Below are 14,647 nucleotides of genomic sequence, written 5' to 3' on the forward strand. Positions count from 1 at the left end.
CATACATACTGATACTTACCTATCTTGAGCCCGTAGGTAGCCCTGGTCCTGATGTCCTGGTCCATGTCGGCGTCTGTATCCATGTCGGCGTCCCTGTCGGCGACGGCGTCGGCGGTCCGGAGTCCGAAGAAATCCATTTGGGAAGCTGTGGAAGGAAACCACACTCACCTGTCCCAGCGCGACGTAGTCCAGGTAAGGTCTTTGCAAAAAAAACAAACCGACACCCGAACCAAGCGGACAGCTGAGAGACGCACGGTGTGTTTACATCGTGCGGCTCCGCCCCCGAATGCCGCTATTGGCCGCCTTGCGGCCTAGCGGCCAATCAGGAGCCGCTAGGCCGCAAGGCGGCCAATAGCGGCATTCGGGAGGCGGAGCCGCACGATGTAAACAAACACACGTGCGTCTCCGTCAGTCCGGTCTGGTTTCGGGTGTCGTTTTTTTTTTTTTGCAAAGACCTTACCTGGACTACGTCGCGCTGGGACAGGTGAGTATGGTTTCCTTCCACAGCTTCCCAAATGGATTTCTTCGGACTCCGGACCGCCGACGCCGTCGCCGACAGGGATGCCGACATGGATACAGACGCCGACACGGACCAGGACATCAGGACCAGGGCTACCTACGGGCTCAAGATAGGTAAGTATCAGTATGTATGTGTTATGTATGTATTAAACTTATTTTTCACGTGTGTCAGTGTGTTTATTTAACTCTTTCTTTTACTGTGGCACTACAAGACCCAGCGGGCCCTTTAATGCCCCGCAGGCTGGGACTTGTGGTTCTCCAAGTCCCAGCTTGCGGGGGAGGCTTGCTGGGACTCATAGTTCACCAGTAAAAGACAATGGTTTTTATTCTATTTTTTACACCATACCATCAGCTCGATGCCCACCGCCCAGGGGCATCGAGGACAGCACCAGGCTTCAGCCTGGTCAGGTAAGTCCTGGAGGGGGGGGACCCCTTTATTGGGGGGGTCCCCACTCCCCCAGGGCCCCTGGCCAGGCTGACTGGTCGGTAGGGAGAATGTTTTGGCCGCGGGACCTTATATTATAAGTGTCCCCCGGCTGTGACATTACCCTGCTGGCTGGTTGTGCCTGGGGCTGGTTCTTAAAATACGGGGGACCCCTAGTCATTTTGTCCCCCGTATTTTGGGAACCAGCCCCGGACCTGGAGCCTGGGGCTGGTTGTAAAAAATCAGGGAACCCCTATTTGTCGGGTTTCCGGATTTTTTTAATACCAGCCCCGGCTCCTTCAGCCTGGTGCTGGTTACGGCAGTGGGGGGGGACCCCATGCCGTTTTTTTTTAACGTGTAAGGGCTACCCCTTTCCCACTGCCGAAAAAACGGCTCTTACACGTTAAAAACACTGCTTTTTACACGGGTAACAAAAACCGGTATTTGTTACCCGTGTAAAGCAACCTGGAGCTTTCCCACTGCAGCTCTAGCCGTTTAAAAAGGCTAAAAAAACGGCATTTACACGTGTAAAGCCTGCAGTGGGAAAGGGGCATCAGAAGGATTTTGTCAGAAAGAATGAACAAAAATAAGGCCCACAGTGACATGATGTGAGGGGGAGAGCAGGAGTATAATAGGTGCTGATGGATCCTGATGTATGCGATACAACAGAGAGTGCGGGGAGGAGACTGGTCAGATCTCTGGGCTGGTAACACACAGTGACATGATGTGAGGGGAGAGCAGGAGTATAATAGGGGCTGATGGTTCCCGATGTATGAGATACACCAGAGAGTGCGGGGAGGAGACTGGTCAGATCTCTGGGCTGGTAACACACAGTGACATGATGTGAGGGGGAGAGCAGGAGTATAATAGGGGCTGATGGCTCCTGATGTATGAGATACACCAGAGAGTGCAGGGAGGAGACTGGTCAGATCTCTGGGCTGGTAACACAGTGACATGATGTGAGGCGGAGAGCAGGAGTATAATAGGGGCTGATGGCTCCTGATGTATGAGATACACCAGAGAGTGCAGGGAGGAAACTGGTCAGATCTCTGGGCTGGTAACACACAGTGACATGATGTGAGGGGGAGAGCAGGAGTATAATAGGGGCTGATGGCTCCTGATGTATGAGATACACCAGAGAGTGCAGGGAGGAGACTGGTCAGATCTATGGGCTGGTAACACACAGTGACATGATGTGAGGAGGAGAGCAGGAGTATAATAGGGGCTGATGGCTCCTGATGTATAAGATACACCAGAGAGTGCGGGGAGGAGACTGGTCAGATCTCTGGGCTGGTAACACACAGTGACATGATGTGAGGGGGAGAGCAGGAGAATAATAGGGGCTGATGGCTGCTGATGTATGAGATACACCAGAGAGTGCTGGGAGGAGACTGGACAGATCTCTGGGCTGGTAACACACAGTGACATGATGTGAGGGGGAGAGCAGGAGTATAATAGGGGCTGATGGCTCCTGATGTATGAGATACACCAGAGAGTGCTGGGAGGAGACTGGACAGATCTCTGGGCTGGTAACACAGTGACATGATGTGAGGGGAGAGCGGGAGTATAATAGGGGCTGATGGCTCCTGATGTATGAGATACACCAGAGAGTGTGGCGAGGAGACTGGTCAGATCTCTGGGCTGGTAACACACAGTGACATGATGTGAGGGGGAGAGCAGGAGTATAATAGGGGCTGATAGCTACTGATGTATGAGATACACCAGAGAGTGTGGGGAGGAGACTGGTCAGATCTCTGGGCTGGTAACACACAGTGACATGATGTGAGGAGAGAGCAGGAGTATAATAGGGGCTGATAGCTCCTGATGTATGAGATACACCACAGAGTGCGGGGAGGAGACTGGTCAGATCTCTGGGCTGGAAACACACAGTGACATGATGTGAGGGGGAGAGCAGGAGTATAATAGGGGCTGATGGCTCCTGATGTATGAGATACACCTGAGAGTGCGGGGAGGAGACTGGTCAGATCTCTGGGCTGGTAACACACAGTGACATGATGTGAGGGGGAGAGCAGGAGTATAATAGGGGCTGATGGCTCCTGATGTATGAGATACACCTGAGAGTGCGGGGAGGAGACTGGTCAGATCTCTGGGCTGGTAACACACAGTGACATGATGTGAGGGGGAGAGCAGGAGTATAATAGGGGTTGATGGCTCCTGATGTATGAGATACACCAGAGAGTGCGGGGAGGAGACTGGTCAGATCTCTGGGCTGGTAACACACAGTGACATGATGTGAGGGGGAGAGCAGGAGTATAATAGGGGCTGATGGCTCCTGATGTATGAGATACACCTGAGAGTGCGGGGAGGAGACTGGTCAGATCTCTGGGCTGGTAACACACAGTGACATGATGTGAGGGGGAGAGCAGGAGTATAATAGGGGTTGATGGCTCCTGATGTATGAGATACACCAGAGAGTGCGGGGAGGAGACTGGTCAGATCTCTGGGCTGGTAGCACACAGTGACATGATGTGAGGGGGAGAGCAGGAGTATAATAGGGGTTGATGTCTCCTGATGTATGAGATACACCAGAGAGTGTGGGGAGGAGACTGGTCAGATCTCTGGGCTGGAAACACACAGTGACATGATGTGAGGGGAGAGCAGGAGTATAATAGGGTCTGGTGGCTGCTGATGTATGAGATACACCAGAGAATGCAGGAGGAGAATTTCCGGTACTTGTTTCCTAGCATGGCACCCATCACATTGCATACCATAAGGCATACGATGTTATACAATTTTAAATTGTATACCATCGCATTGTATGCCATATACAATGGTATACGTTTTAAAATTGTATAAGCACCCTAATGGGTGTTTTCAATGTTAAATGTGCCCCCTATAAGATAAATAATTGTATAAGCACCGTAATAGGTGCTTACAATGTTAAAAGCACCCCCACTATCAACATCAACCCGAAGCGTGGCGAGCGCGAGTCCGCGAGGGGTGGCGGTATGCTTCCTCCGACCTTTTCATAGCCCCACCATCCACGTTGGCGTGGAGTTAATTTTGTATAGTGTGGCAAATGCAGCGAGCCACCGAGCCCAGAGCGTGGCGAGCGGACGCGGAATACATGTAAAGTAATACGCGTGAGATCGCCACGCTTCGGGCTCGGTGGCTCGCTGCGCTCGCCACACTATATAAAATCAACTCCACAACACCGTGGATGGTGGGGGTATGAAAAGCTCGGAGGGCGCGTACTGCCACGCTTCGGGTTGCCGTTGATAGTGGGGGTGGCGTGGGGGTGCATTTAACATTGTAAGCACCCATTAAGGTGCTTATACAATTAAAAATCGTATAGGGGGGACATTTACCATTGAAAAAACCCATTAGGGTGCTTATACACTTTAAAATCGCATCGCATGCGGGCATATGGTATGCGATGCGATACAATGCATACGATGCCATAAACTGAATATCTTGGGCGCCGTGCTAGGAAACAAATACCGAATTTCCTTAATCATCAGATTTGCCCAGGGGAATGGTCTTTACATCCAGAAGTTTTTTAGAGAGAGGTGGAAATGTTGGGACAGTCAGACATTGATCTGATGGCACCAAGATTCAGGGTTTATGCAAAAGAAAATGGGATTTGCACTGTGGATGCCAATGGATCATTCAAACTTAAACTTTTATTGATTCTTTTTTAAAAAGAAGGAAGGATCCTTGCGGTCTTTTAATGTGTAGGACGGCAACGAAAACTCCTCTTCGCTGAGGTGAAATTGTTAGGGGGTTCAAATGATGACTTGGGCAACATATATACATTTATTAAAGGTGCTAAGAAGATAGATTTAGTGTATAAAGATGTAAAATTGACGGGTTAGCTGTCAGATGTCTATATTTATTCCCTATTATCCGGGTGTATGATAATCCTGGGATCTGTCTGCACTGGGAGGATGGTAATTGTACGCGCATCCCCTTTTGTGCGGTGTTACAGCATCATCTGCCCTGGAGTGTAACGGTCAGGCTTTATCTTTGTTATACAATGTATGAAATGATCTCTGGACAGTCCTAAAGGGGTGCACACACGCTTCGCTTTTGACAGGTTTCCATTCTATCTTGTTAATAGAAGTAACATCTATTAGAAATCGGATGGTTTTTACGCCACTTTCGATCTTTGAAGCGAGGATATGGAAGAAGAAAGGTTTTTCCGTTCTCATTAGGTCTTAGCCTTGGATTCCTGAAGGTTTCTGTAGGTGTCTTACAAATTAGGCCTCCATGTAGATCCTTGTTATATGTTATATTATCTCCTCCATTTGAACCAGTGAGGGAGGTGGATCATTGGCGGATCACCTGGAAGCTGATTGGCCATTACATCAGCTAGAAGAATATCAGAATTAGGGGCGTTATCCTGCAAGGCGCCATATTTAATCAGTCATAAGGATAAGGCAGATGTGGGTAACGTTATTAGAGTCTATTATGATGCCAGCCACTAAACAGATGTTAGCTGCGACTGAACAGGCATATACTGATGCTGGCAGGGCCTCCAGGGTTTCAATGCCTTCAACTTGCCCAACCGATACTTCTTGGGCATCTGCAGCTCCGTGGTCCTCAGTCCATACAGTGACATTATGGCAGGATGATGTTCTGTAAAGTCTGGACGCTGCCTCCCTTGGACGAATCCTTCAGACGAAGCCGGAGATTTGGCCGGGAAGTACCAGCACTCTTGTTACAACACAAACAGGCCCATTGTGACAGTTGTCAATGAACCCAACAGCATATTCTGGGACTGGGAGGGGGGGGGGGGATAATCTAGAACATATGTCTTCTGTTCTTCCACATGTGCTCTGTGACAAGTTCCCCAATAGTCCCGTCGGCTGTTTCTCGGTTTTTACTACACCCGCTCTTCACATTGTCCTGAAGCTCGGGTTCCTCTACCCTGTGCCATATGAATCTACCACCAGATCAAGGTGCCCGCTATCCTCATCCTCACTGAACCCGGCTCTCCTCCGGCGACTCCATGTCACCTGCTGCCCCACTCTGTCAGGCCTGATAGCCACCAAGGTGGCAGTGTGGACATACTCCTTTGGTGTCATCCCACCCAAACCCTCCTTTCTCAGTGGACCTTCACCCTCTCTCAATCACTCCCTTGACGTGGTCTTTACCCACCAATAGGACCCATCTTACTCCTCCAATGTTCCCCTCTCTGACCACCATCTTCTCTCTTATACCCTCTTTATAAAGTTCTGCCTCACTCGCCAAGCAATCCGTTCTCCAATAACTCATCTCTTCTCAGTCCCCGCTGCCTCCTTCATCTACCCTCACTGCCACATGACTGTCTCCTTCTCCTCCGAAATTAAAGCAATCTGACAACATCCACTCCCTCCAGCCTTCCCCCATTGTGCTCTGTGAACATACTTTGTATGATCCTGACGAAGCCGGAGGCGCAGGCGAAGCGCGTAGATCACAGAGCAGTTGATCTCCTTAGCTACTGCAGGAAAATCTCTCCCAGCAGACGGAGCGGACCCCTGGGAACCAGGATTATCAGAGCACAGTAACCAATCCCGTTATGTGTGAACTTTAGATTACCCAAACAGGATTTTCTATGTTACACGTTTGTGTATACCGGTATTAGGCTATAAATATATATGTTGTAAGTTTGAGCAGGGATATCCTTCCCCCTTTTTCTTTTGCATATGTCTGTATAGGGTGTTATGTAGTACGCCCTAGGATCCCAGCAGCAACCTCACAAAAAACCCCATTAACTCAGCGCAGTCTAAAACCTTTGTTGTTTGGCTTACTGGTCATATCATACCTGACTGTTGGGACCATTCTCCTCACTGGCCTCCCGCCCAACCAACTCTCTTCCCTTCAATCTGTTCTCAACTACTAGACTTCTCTTCCTCTCCTCCACTTCTGCAACTGGCTCCCATTGTCTTACAGAATCCTCTTCAACCTCACATATCATTAATTCTTCTGCCCCCTAAATCTCCAACCTCATCTACCTACACACTCCCTCCCACCCTCTCTGGTCAGCCAATGCAAAGCTTAAAATAGGCACGGAAACCCACCCGTTCATCAAACATACTCTCCTCTATAATTTAGTAATGAGGACTCTTTCCCTACCCCCTGCCTTGGCTGTCCCTTAATGTCCCATTGCTTCCTATCACCAGGTCACCAGCTTGTGCCTCATTTCACATTTTATAGTGTCGTAGTCAATGCGATGATCTGTGTCCCTTGTATTGTACTAATGTGGGTCCTATGTATGGCACTGCCCCCGATAGTATACGGACACCTCCTCTGCTTCCCTAAATCCCAGCTGTATTGTGTACTGAGCATAAGTATTACTCACCTGTGCTGATATCTGTAGGGATCTCCTCCTCCTTACACTGCTGATCACCCCTCACAGACGTCTCTTCTTCTCCCTCTGTATCTTCTGCCTTCATATCAGTCACATACGTCTCTTCTTCTCCCTCTGTATCTTCTGCCTTATTATCAGTCACATACGTCTCTTCTTCTCCCTCTGTATCTTCTGCCTTCATATCAGTCACATACGTGTCTTCTTCTCCCTCTGTATCTTCTGCCTTATTATCAGTCACATACGTCTCTTCTTCTCCCTCTGTATCTTCTGTCTTCAGATGAATCACATACGTGTCTTCTTCTCCCTCTGTACCTTCTGCCTTAATATCAGTCACATCCGTCTCTTCTTCTCCCTCTGTATCTTCTGCCTTAATATCAGTCACATATGTCTCTTCTTCTCCCTCTGTATCTTCTGCCTTCATATCAGTCACATACGTCTCTTCTTCTCCCTCTGTACCTTCTGCCTTCATATCAGTCACATAAGTCTCTTCTTCTCCCTCTGTATCTTCTGCCTTCATGTCAGTCACATAAGTCTCTTCTTCTCCCTCTGTATCTTCTGCCTTCATATCAGTCACATACGTGTCTTCTTCTCCCTCTGCACATTCTGCCTTCATATCAGTCACATACATCTCTTCTTCTCCCTCTGTACCTTCTGCCTTCATATCATTCACATACGTCTCTTCTGCTCCCTCTGTATCTTCTGCCTTCATATCAGTCACATACGTGTCTTCTCCCTCTGTATCTTTTGCCTTCACATCAGTCACATATGTATCTTCTTCTCCCTCTGTATCTTCTGCCTTCATATCAGTCACATACGTCTCTTCTTCTCCCTCTGTATCTTCTGCCTTCATATCAGTCACATACGTCTCTTCTTCTCCCTCTGTATCTTCTGCCTTCATATCAGTCACATACGTCTCTTCTTCTCCCTCTGTATCTTCTGCCTTAAAACCGGTCAGATCTTTGTGCTACATAATCAACAAAATAATAAAACTCTTTAATCATTGAGCTTTACCAGAATAATATTAGTGTATTAGATGCACACAGATCATTTAATGAAAACAATACTTGCGTTATTTATCCTTTTCTCCCAGGACTTTGAGAAACATTGTAAACTATGAGGTGAGGTGACAGGAACATGGTCTCTTGCTGGGATCTCTGCACCACACTCTATGCCCATAGTATCCAGTGTCCAGTTGTATAATAAATGAAATAGAAAACAATGTCCCATTCTCAGAAGTCACATCCCCCGGTGTTACTGTATAACGTCCCATTCCCAGCAGTCACCTCTCCGGTCACCTCCCCCGGTGTTACTGTATAACGTCCCCTTTCCAGCAGTCACCTCTCCGGTCACATCCCCCAATGTTACTGTATAACATCCCATTCCCAGCAGTCACCTCTCCGGTCACATCCCCCGGTGTTACTGTGTAACGTCCCATTCCCATCAGTCACCTCTCCGGTCACATCCCCCAATGTTACTGTATAACATCCCATTCCCAGCAGTCACCTCTCCGGTCACATCCCCCCGGTGTTACTGTATAACGTCCCATTCCCAGCAGTCACCTCTCCGGTCACATCCCCCCCGGTGTTACTGTGTAACGTCCCATTCCCAGCAGTCACCTCTCCGGTCACATCCCCCAGTGTTACTGTATAACGCCCCATTCCCAGCAGTCACCTCTCCGGTCACATCCCCATAATGTTACTGTATAACGTCCCATTCCCAGCAGTCACCTCTCCGGTCACATTCCCCAGTGTTACTGTATATTGTCCCATTCCCAGCAGTCACCTCCCCGGTCACATCCCCCGGTGTTACTGTATAACGTCCCATTCCCAGCAGTCACCTCTCCGGTCACATCCCCCGATGTTACTGTATAACGTCCCATTCCCAGCAGTCACCTCTCCGGTCACATCCCCCGGTGTTACTGTATAACGTCCCATTCCCAGCAGTCACCTCTCCGGTCACATCCCCCAGCTTTACTGTATAACATCCTGTGACCGGACGCCTGCCCTTAGCTCTGGCTACGCCCTTCGGGTCCACAGATAGCGGTTCCTGGTCTCACGGGACCTGGCCAATAGGGGATTCCCTGTTACCGTCAGCAACCGCCTGTTACTGACTCCACCCACTACGCAGTGGGCGGGGTTATCGCTGCCACCACCAGACTCCTCCTACGTGGCGTCTGGAACCACGGATACCTCCTCAGGCCCAACCGCTGGCCCTGAGTACTACCTGCGTCGACACACTGCTGGTGTCGACTAGTCCCCCACTGGTCACGGACCAGGCCTCTGCTTTGGTAGCTGGCAGAGCGGAGACTCGGAGACGCTGGATGCTATGCCCAGAACAGCCGGAGAACGGAATTATTGCAATTAATTCTGTTGGTCGCAGATGAAGCAGACTTCTTGGGCAAAAGATGGTTTATTGCCAATAGACCTGAAAAGATCCCTTCTCCTTTCAGAGGTATACAGCATACAGATGTTACAGCATTCAGATACAGGCAGAAGTACAACTTTGGGCTCACAGAGCCCTGCTTATATAGGCAGAAAACTCTTTGACATTGTCAGATCCTCCCCCATACATTTACAATTTGCATCTCAATCTGATACGTTACTTCCCGTGCATAACGAACCAAGATTACATACTACAAAGGATGAGTCCAATTTCCTTAGAATATATAACTTTTAGGAACAGGGGAGATATTTATCTCCTGGTAGCATGTTTACATAACGAAACACAAATGTCTGTGCCTCATCAACACCTCACACACAGGATGTCCTGGGCTCAGGGACCCATCACATATGGTACACAAATTTCCTTATCACCTTTTACACAGGGCTTCAGACACAGAGCCTACTCCCTGCTGTGTATTGGACACTCACAGACCTTCTGACAAGAGGGGCAGATTAGCATTTCATTTCCTCATCACCAAGATTTGCTAAATTCCTTCCCCCCAGAAATGTACAAAGTGCATTGTAAGTCCAGAATGCATTCCTCAATATTCAATACAATATACACAATATATGATGCAGTCCTAGCTCAGTGCCAAACATATATTACATAAATACATATGATATGTGTGCCGGGTGCCCAGCTCAGTGCTATAACGTACATCAGCACTGCAGGAGGGGTCCTGTCCCAGCTCAGTGCTGCTCATACAGTTTAAAACAGGGCAAGTACCCTTGTTCTGAATAACGGCCAAGCACGGATAGTTAACCCCTTCAGTGCTGTAGCCGCCATTAACCCCGTGTGCTGGGCTCTCCGGCCACACATCCCATTCCCAGCAGTCACCTCTCAGGTCACCTCCCCCGGTGTTACTGTATAACATCCAATTCCCATCAGTCACCTCCCCCAGTGTTACTGTATAACATCCAATTCCCATCAGTCACCTCTCCGGTCACATCCCCCCGTGTTACTGTATAACATCCAATTCCCATCAGTCACCTCTCCGGTCACATCCCCTCGGTGTTACTGTATAACATCCCATTCCCAGCAGTCACCTCTCCGGTCACATCCCCCAGTGTCACTGTATAACTTCCCATTCCCATCAGTCACCTCTCTGGTCACATCCCACGGTGTTAGTGTATAACGTCCCATTCCCAGCAGTCACCTCTCCGGTCACATCCCTCGGTGTTACTGTATAACGTCCCATTCCCAGCAGTCACCTCTCCGGTCACATCCCCCGGTGTTACTGTATAAGGTCCCATTCCCAGCAGTCACCTCTCCGGTCACATCCCCCGGTGTTACTGTATAACACCCCATTCCCAGCAGTCACATCTCCTGTCACATCCCCCGGTGATACTGTATAACGTCCTATTCCCAGCAGTCACCTCTCCGGTCACATCCCCGATGTTACTGTATAACGTCCCATTGCCAGCAGTCACCTCTACGGTCACATCCCCCGGTGTTACTGTATAACGTCCCATTCCCAGCAGTCACCTCTCCGGTCACATCCCCCGGTGTTACTGTATAACGTCCCATTCCCAGCAGTCACCTCTCCGGTCACATCCCCCATTGTTACTGTATAACATCCCATTCCCAGCAGTCACCTCTCCGGTCACATCCCCCAGTGTTACTTTATAACGTCCCATTCCCAGCAGTCACCTCTCTGGTCACATCCCCCAGTGTTACTGTATAACATCCCATTCCCAGCAGTCACATCCCCCGGTGTTACTGTATAATGTCCCATTCCCAGTAGTCACCTCTCCGGTCACATCCCCCGGTGTTACTGTATAACGTCCCATTCCCAGCAGTCACCTCTCCGGTCACATGCCCCAGTGTTACTGTATAACGTCCCATTCCCAGCAGTCACATCTCCGGTCACATCCCCCGGTGTTACTGTATAACGTCCCATTCCCAGCAGTCACCTCTCTGGTCACATCCCCCGGTGTTACTGTATAACGTCCCATTCCCAGCAGTCACCTCTCCGGTCACATCACCCAGTGTTACTGTATAACGTCCCATTCCCAGCAGTCACCTCTCCGGTCACATCCCACGGAGCTACTGTATAATGTCCCATTCCCAGCAGTTACCTCTCCGGTCACATGCCCCCGGTGCTACTGTATAACGCCCCATTCCCAGCAGTCACCTCTCCAGTCACATCACCCAGTGTTACTGTATAACGTCCCATTCCCAGCAGTCACCTCTCCGGTCACATCCCCCGGTGTTACTTTATACCGTCTCATTCTCAGCAGTCACCTCTCTGGTCACATCCCCCAGTGTTACTGTATAACATCCCATTTCCAGCAGTCACATCCCCCGGTGTTACTGTATAATGTCCCATTCCCAGTAGTCACCTCTCCGGTCACATCCCCCGGTGTTACTGTATAACGTCCCATTCCCAGCAGTCACCTCTCTGGTCACATCCCCCGGTGTTACTTTATAACGTCCCATTCCCAGCAGTCACCTCTCCGGTCACATCCCATGGTGCTACTGTATAATGCCCCATTCCCAGCAGTCACCTCTCCGGTCACATGCCCCAGTGTTACTGTATAACGTCCCATTCCCAGCAGTCACCTCTCCTGCCACATCCCCCGGTGTTACTGTATAACGTCCCATTCCCAGCAGTCACCTCTCCGGTCACATCCCACGGTGCTACTGTATAATGTCCCATTCCCAGCAGTCACCTCTCCGGTCACATGCCCCCGGTGCTACTGTATAACGCCCCATTCCCAGCAGTCACCTCTCCGGTCACATCACCCAGTGTTACTGTATAACGCCCCATTCCCAGCAGTCACCTCTCGGGTCACATTCCCCGGTGTTACTGTATAACCTCCCATTCCCAGCAGTCACCTCTCCGGTCACATCCCCCGGTGTAACTGTATAATGTCCCATTCCCAGCAGTCACCTCTCAGGTCACATCCCCCGATGTTACTCTATAACATCCCATTCCCAGCAGTCACCTCTCCGGTCACATCCCCCGGTGTTACTGTATAACGCCCCATTCCCAGCAGTCACCTCTCCGGTCACATCCCCCTGTGTTACTGTATAACGCCCCATTCCCAGCAGTCACCTCTCCGGTCACATCCCCCTGTGTTACTGTATAACGTCCCATTCCCAGCAGTCACCTCTCCTGTCACATCCCCCGGTGTTACTGTATAACGTCCCATTCCCAGCAGTCACCTCTCCGGTCAGCAGCTGAATGATCTTGTTGGTGAGTTCCAGGATCTTCTGGTCATTGTGCCTCTCATGTATCAGTGAGTGAGGTGGAGGCACCGTGATGGGGCTTTGGGTCCTGCTCAGTCCTCCTGACACACGGGGACGGCTGCTGGTTGTCTCATACGCACCGGATGTCTTCTTCACTACTGTGTAATCCTGTGTATTGGGGGAAAGACCAAATCTCATTATTTACAATACCAGATCCCCCTCAGTCAAGTCCCTGTATTATTACTATAGATATAAGTGATGTCACTGTCACCTCCCCGGTCACGTCCCTGTATTATTACTATAGATATAAGTGATGTCACTGTCACCTCCCCGGTCACGTCCCTGTATTATTACTATAGATATATGTGATGTCACTGTCACCTCCCCGGTCACGTCCCTGTATTATAACTATAGATATAAGTGATGTCACTGTCACCTCCCCGGTCACGTCCCTGTATTATTACTATAGATATAAGTGATGTCACTGTCACCTCCCTGGTCACGTCCCTGTATTATTACTATAGATATAAGTGATGTCACTGTCACCTCCCTGGTCACGTCCATGTATTATTACTATAGATATAAGTGATGTCACAGTCACCTCCCCTTTCACGTCCCTGTATAATTACTATAGATATAAGTGATGTCACTGTCACCTCCCCGATCACCTCCCTGTATTATTACTATAGATATAAGTGTTGTCACTGTCACCTCCCCGGTCACGTCCCTGTATTATTACTATAGATAAGTGTTGTCACTGTCACCTCCCCGGTCACGTCCCTGTATTATTACTATAGATATAAGTGATGTCACTGTCACCTCCCCGGTCACGTCCCTGTATTATTACTATAGATATGTGATGTCACTGTCACCTCCCCAGTCACGTCCCTGTATTATTACTATAGATATAAGTGATGTCACTGTCACCTCCCCGGTCACGTCCCTGTATTATTACTATAGATAAGTGATGTCAGTGTCACCTCCCCGGTCACATCCCTGTATTATTACTATAGATATAAGTGATGTCACTGTCACCTCCACGGTCACATACCTGTATTATTACTATAGATATAAGTGATGTCACTGTCACCTCCCCGGTCACCTCCCTGTATTATTACTATAGATATAAGTGATGTCACTGTCACGTCCCCGGTCACGTCCCTGTATTATTACTATAGATATAAGTGATGTCACTGTCACCTCCCTGTATTATTACTATAGATATAAGTGATGTCACTGTCACCTCCTCGGTCACGTCCCTGTATTATTACTATAGATATGTGATGTCACTGTCACCTCCCCGGTCACGTCCCTTTATTATTACTATAGATATAAGTGATGTCACTGTCACCTCCCCTTTCACGTCCCTGTATAATTACTATAGATATATGTGATGTCACTGTCACCTCCCCGGTCACGTCCCTGTATTATTACTATAGATATAAGTGATGTCACTGTCACCTCCCCGGTCACCTCCCTGTATTATTACTATAGATATAAGGGATGTCACTGTCACCTCCCCTTTCACGTCCCTGTATAATTACTATAGATATAAGTGATGTCACTGTCACCTCCCCTTTCACGTCCCTGTATAATTACTATAGATATAAGTGATGTCACTGTCACCTCCCCTTTCACGTCCCTGTATAATTACTATAGATATATGTGATGTCACTGTCACCTCCCCGGTCACGTCCCTGTATTATTACTATAGATATATGTGATGTCACTGTCACCTCCCCGGTCACGTTCCTGTA

The 14,647-nt window shown here is 49.1% G+C and overlaps 1 protein-coding gene across 3 annotated transcripts in view; it reads right to left on the reverse strand.

Annotated features, from left to right (window-relative positions):
• LOC146009805 (uncharacterized) overlaps positions 1 to 14,647 on the reverse strand; it is a 77,705-nt gene that overhangs the window by 10,307 nt on the left and 52,751 nt on the right. For 2 of the 3 annotated variants that reach the window (XM_083150287.1, XM_083150286.1), the window contains exons 3-4: positions 12,867 to 13,058; positions 7,248 to 8,220 (exon numbers count right to left, since the gene is read on the reverse strand). In XM_083150287.1, the coding sequence (XP_083006413.1) occupies positions 7,248 to 8,220; positions 12,867 to 13,058 (1,165 nt within the window). The remainder of the gene's footprint in view (positions 1 to 7,247; positions 8,221 to 12,866; positions 13,059 to 14,647) is intronic. The other variant, XM_083150285.1, reaches the window with a different exon arrangement.

The sequence above is a fragment of the Crinia signifera genome, chromosome 6 (assembly GCF_055691185.1).
Source record: "Crinia signifera chromosome 6, ASM5569118v1, whole genome shotgun sequence".
NCBI classification, from domain to species: Eukaryota; Metazoa; Chordata; class Amphibia; order Anura; family Myobatrachidae; genus Crinia; species Crinia signifera.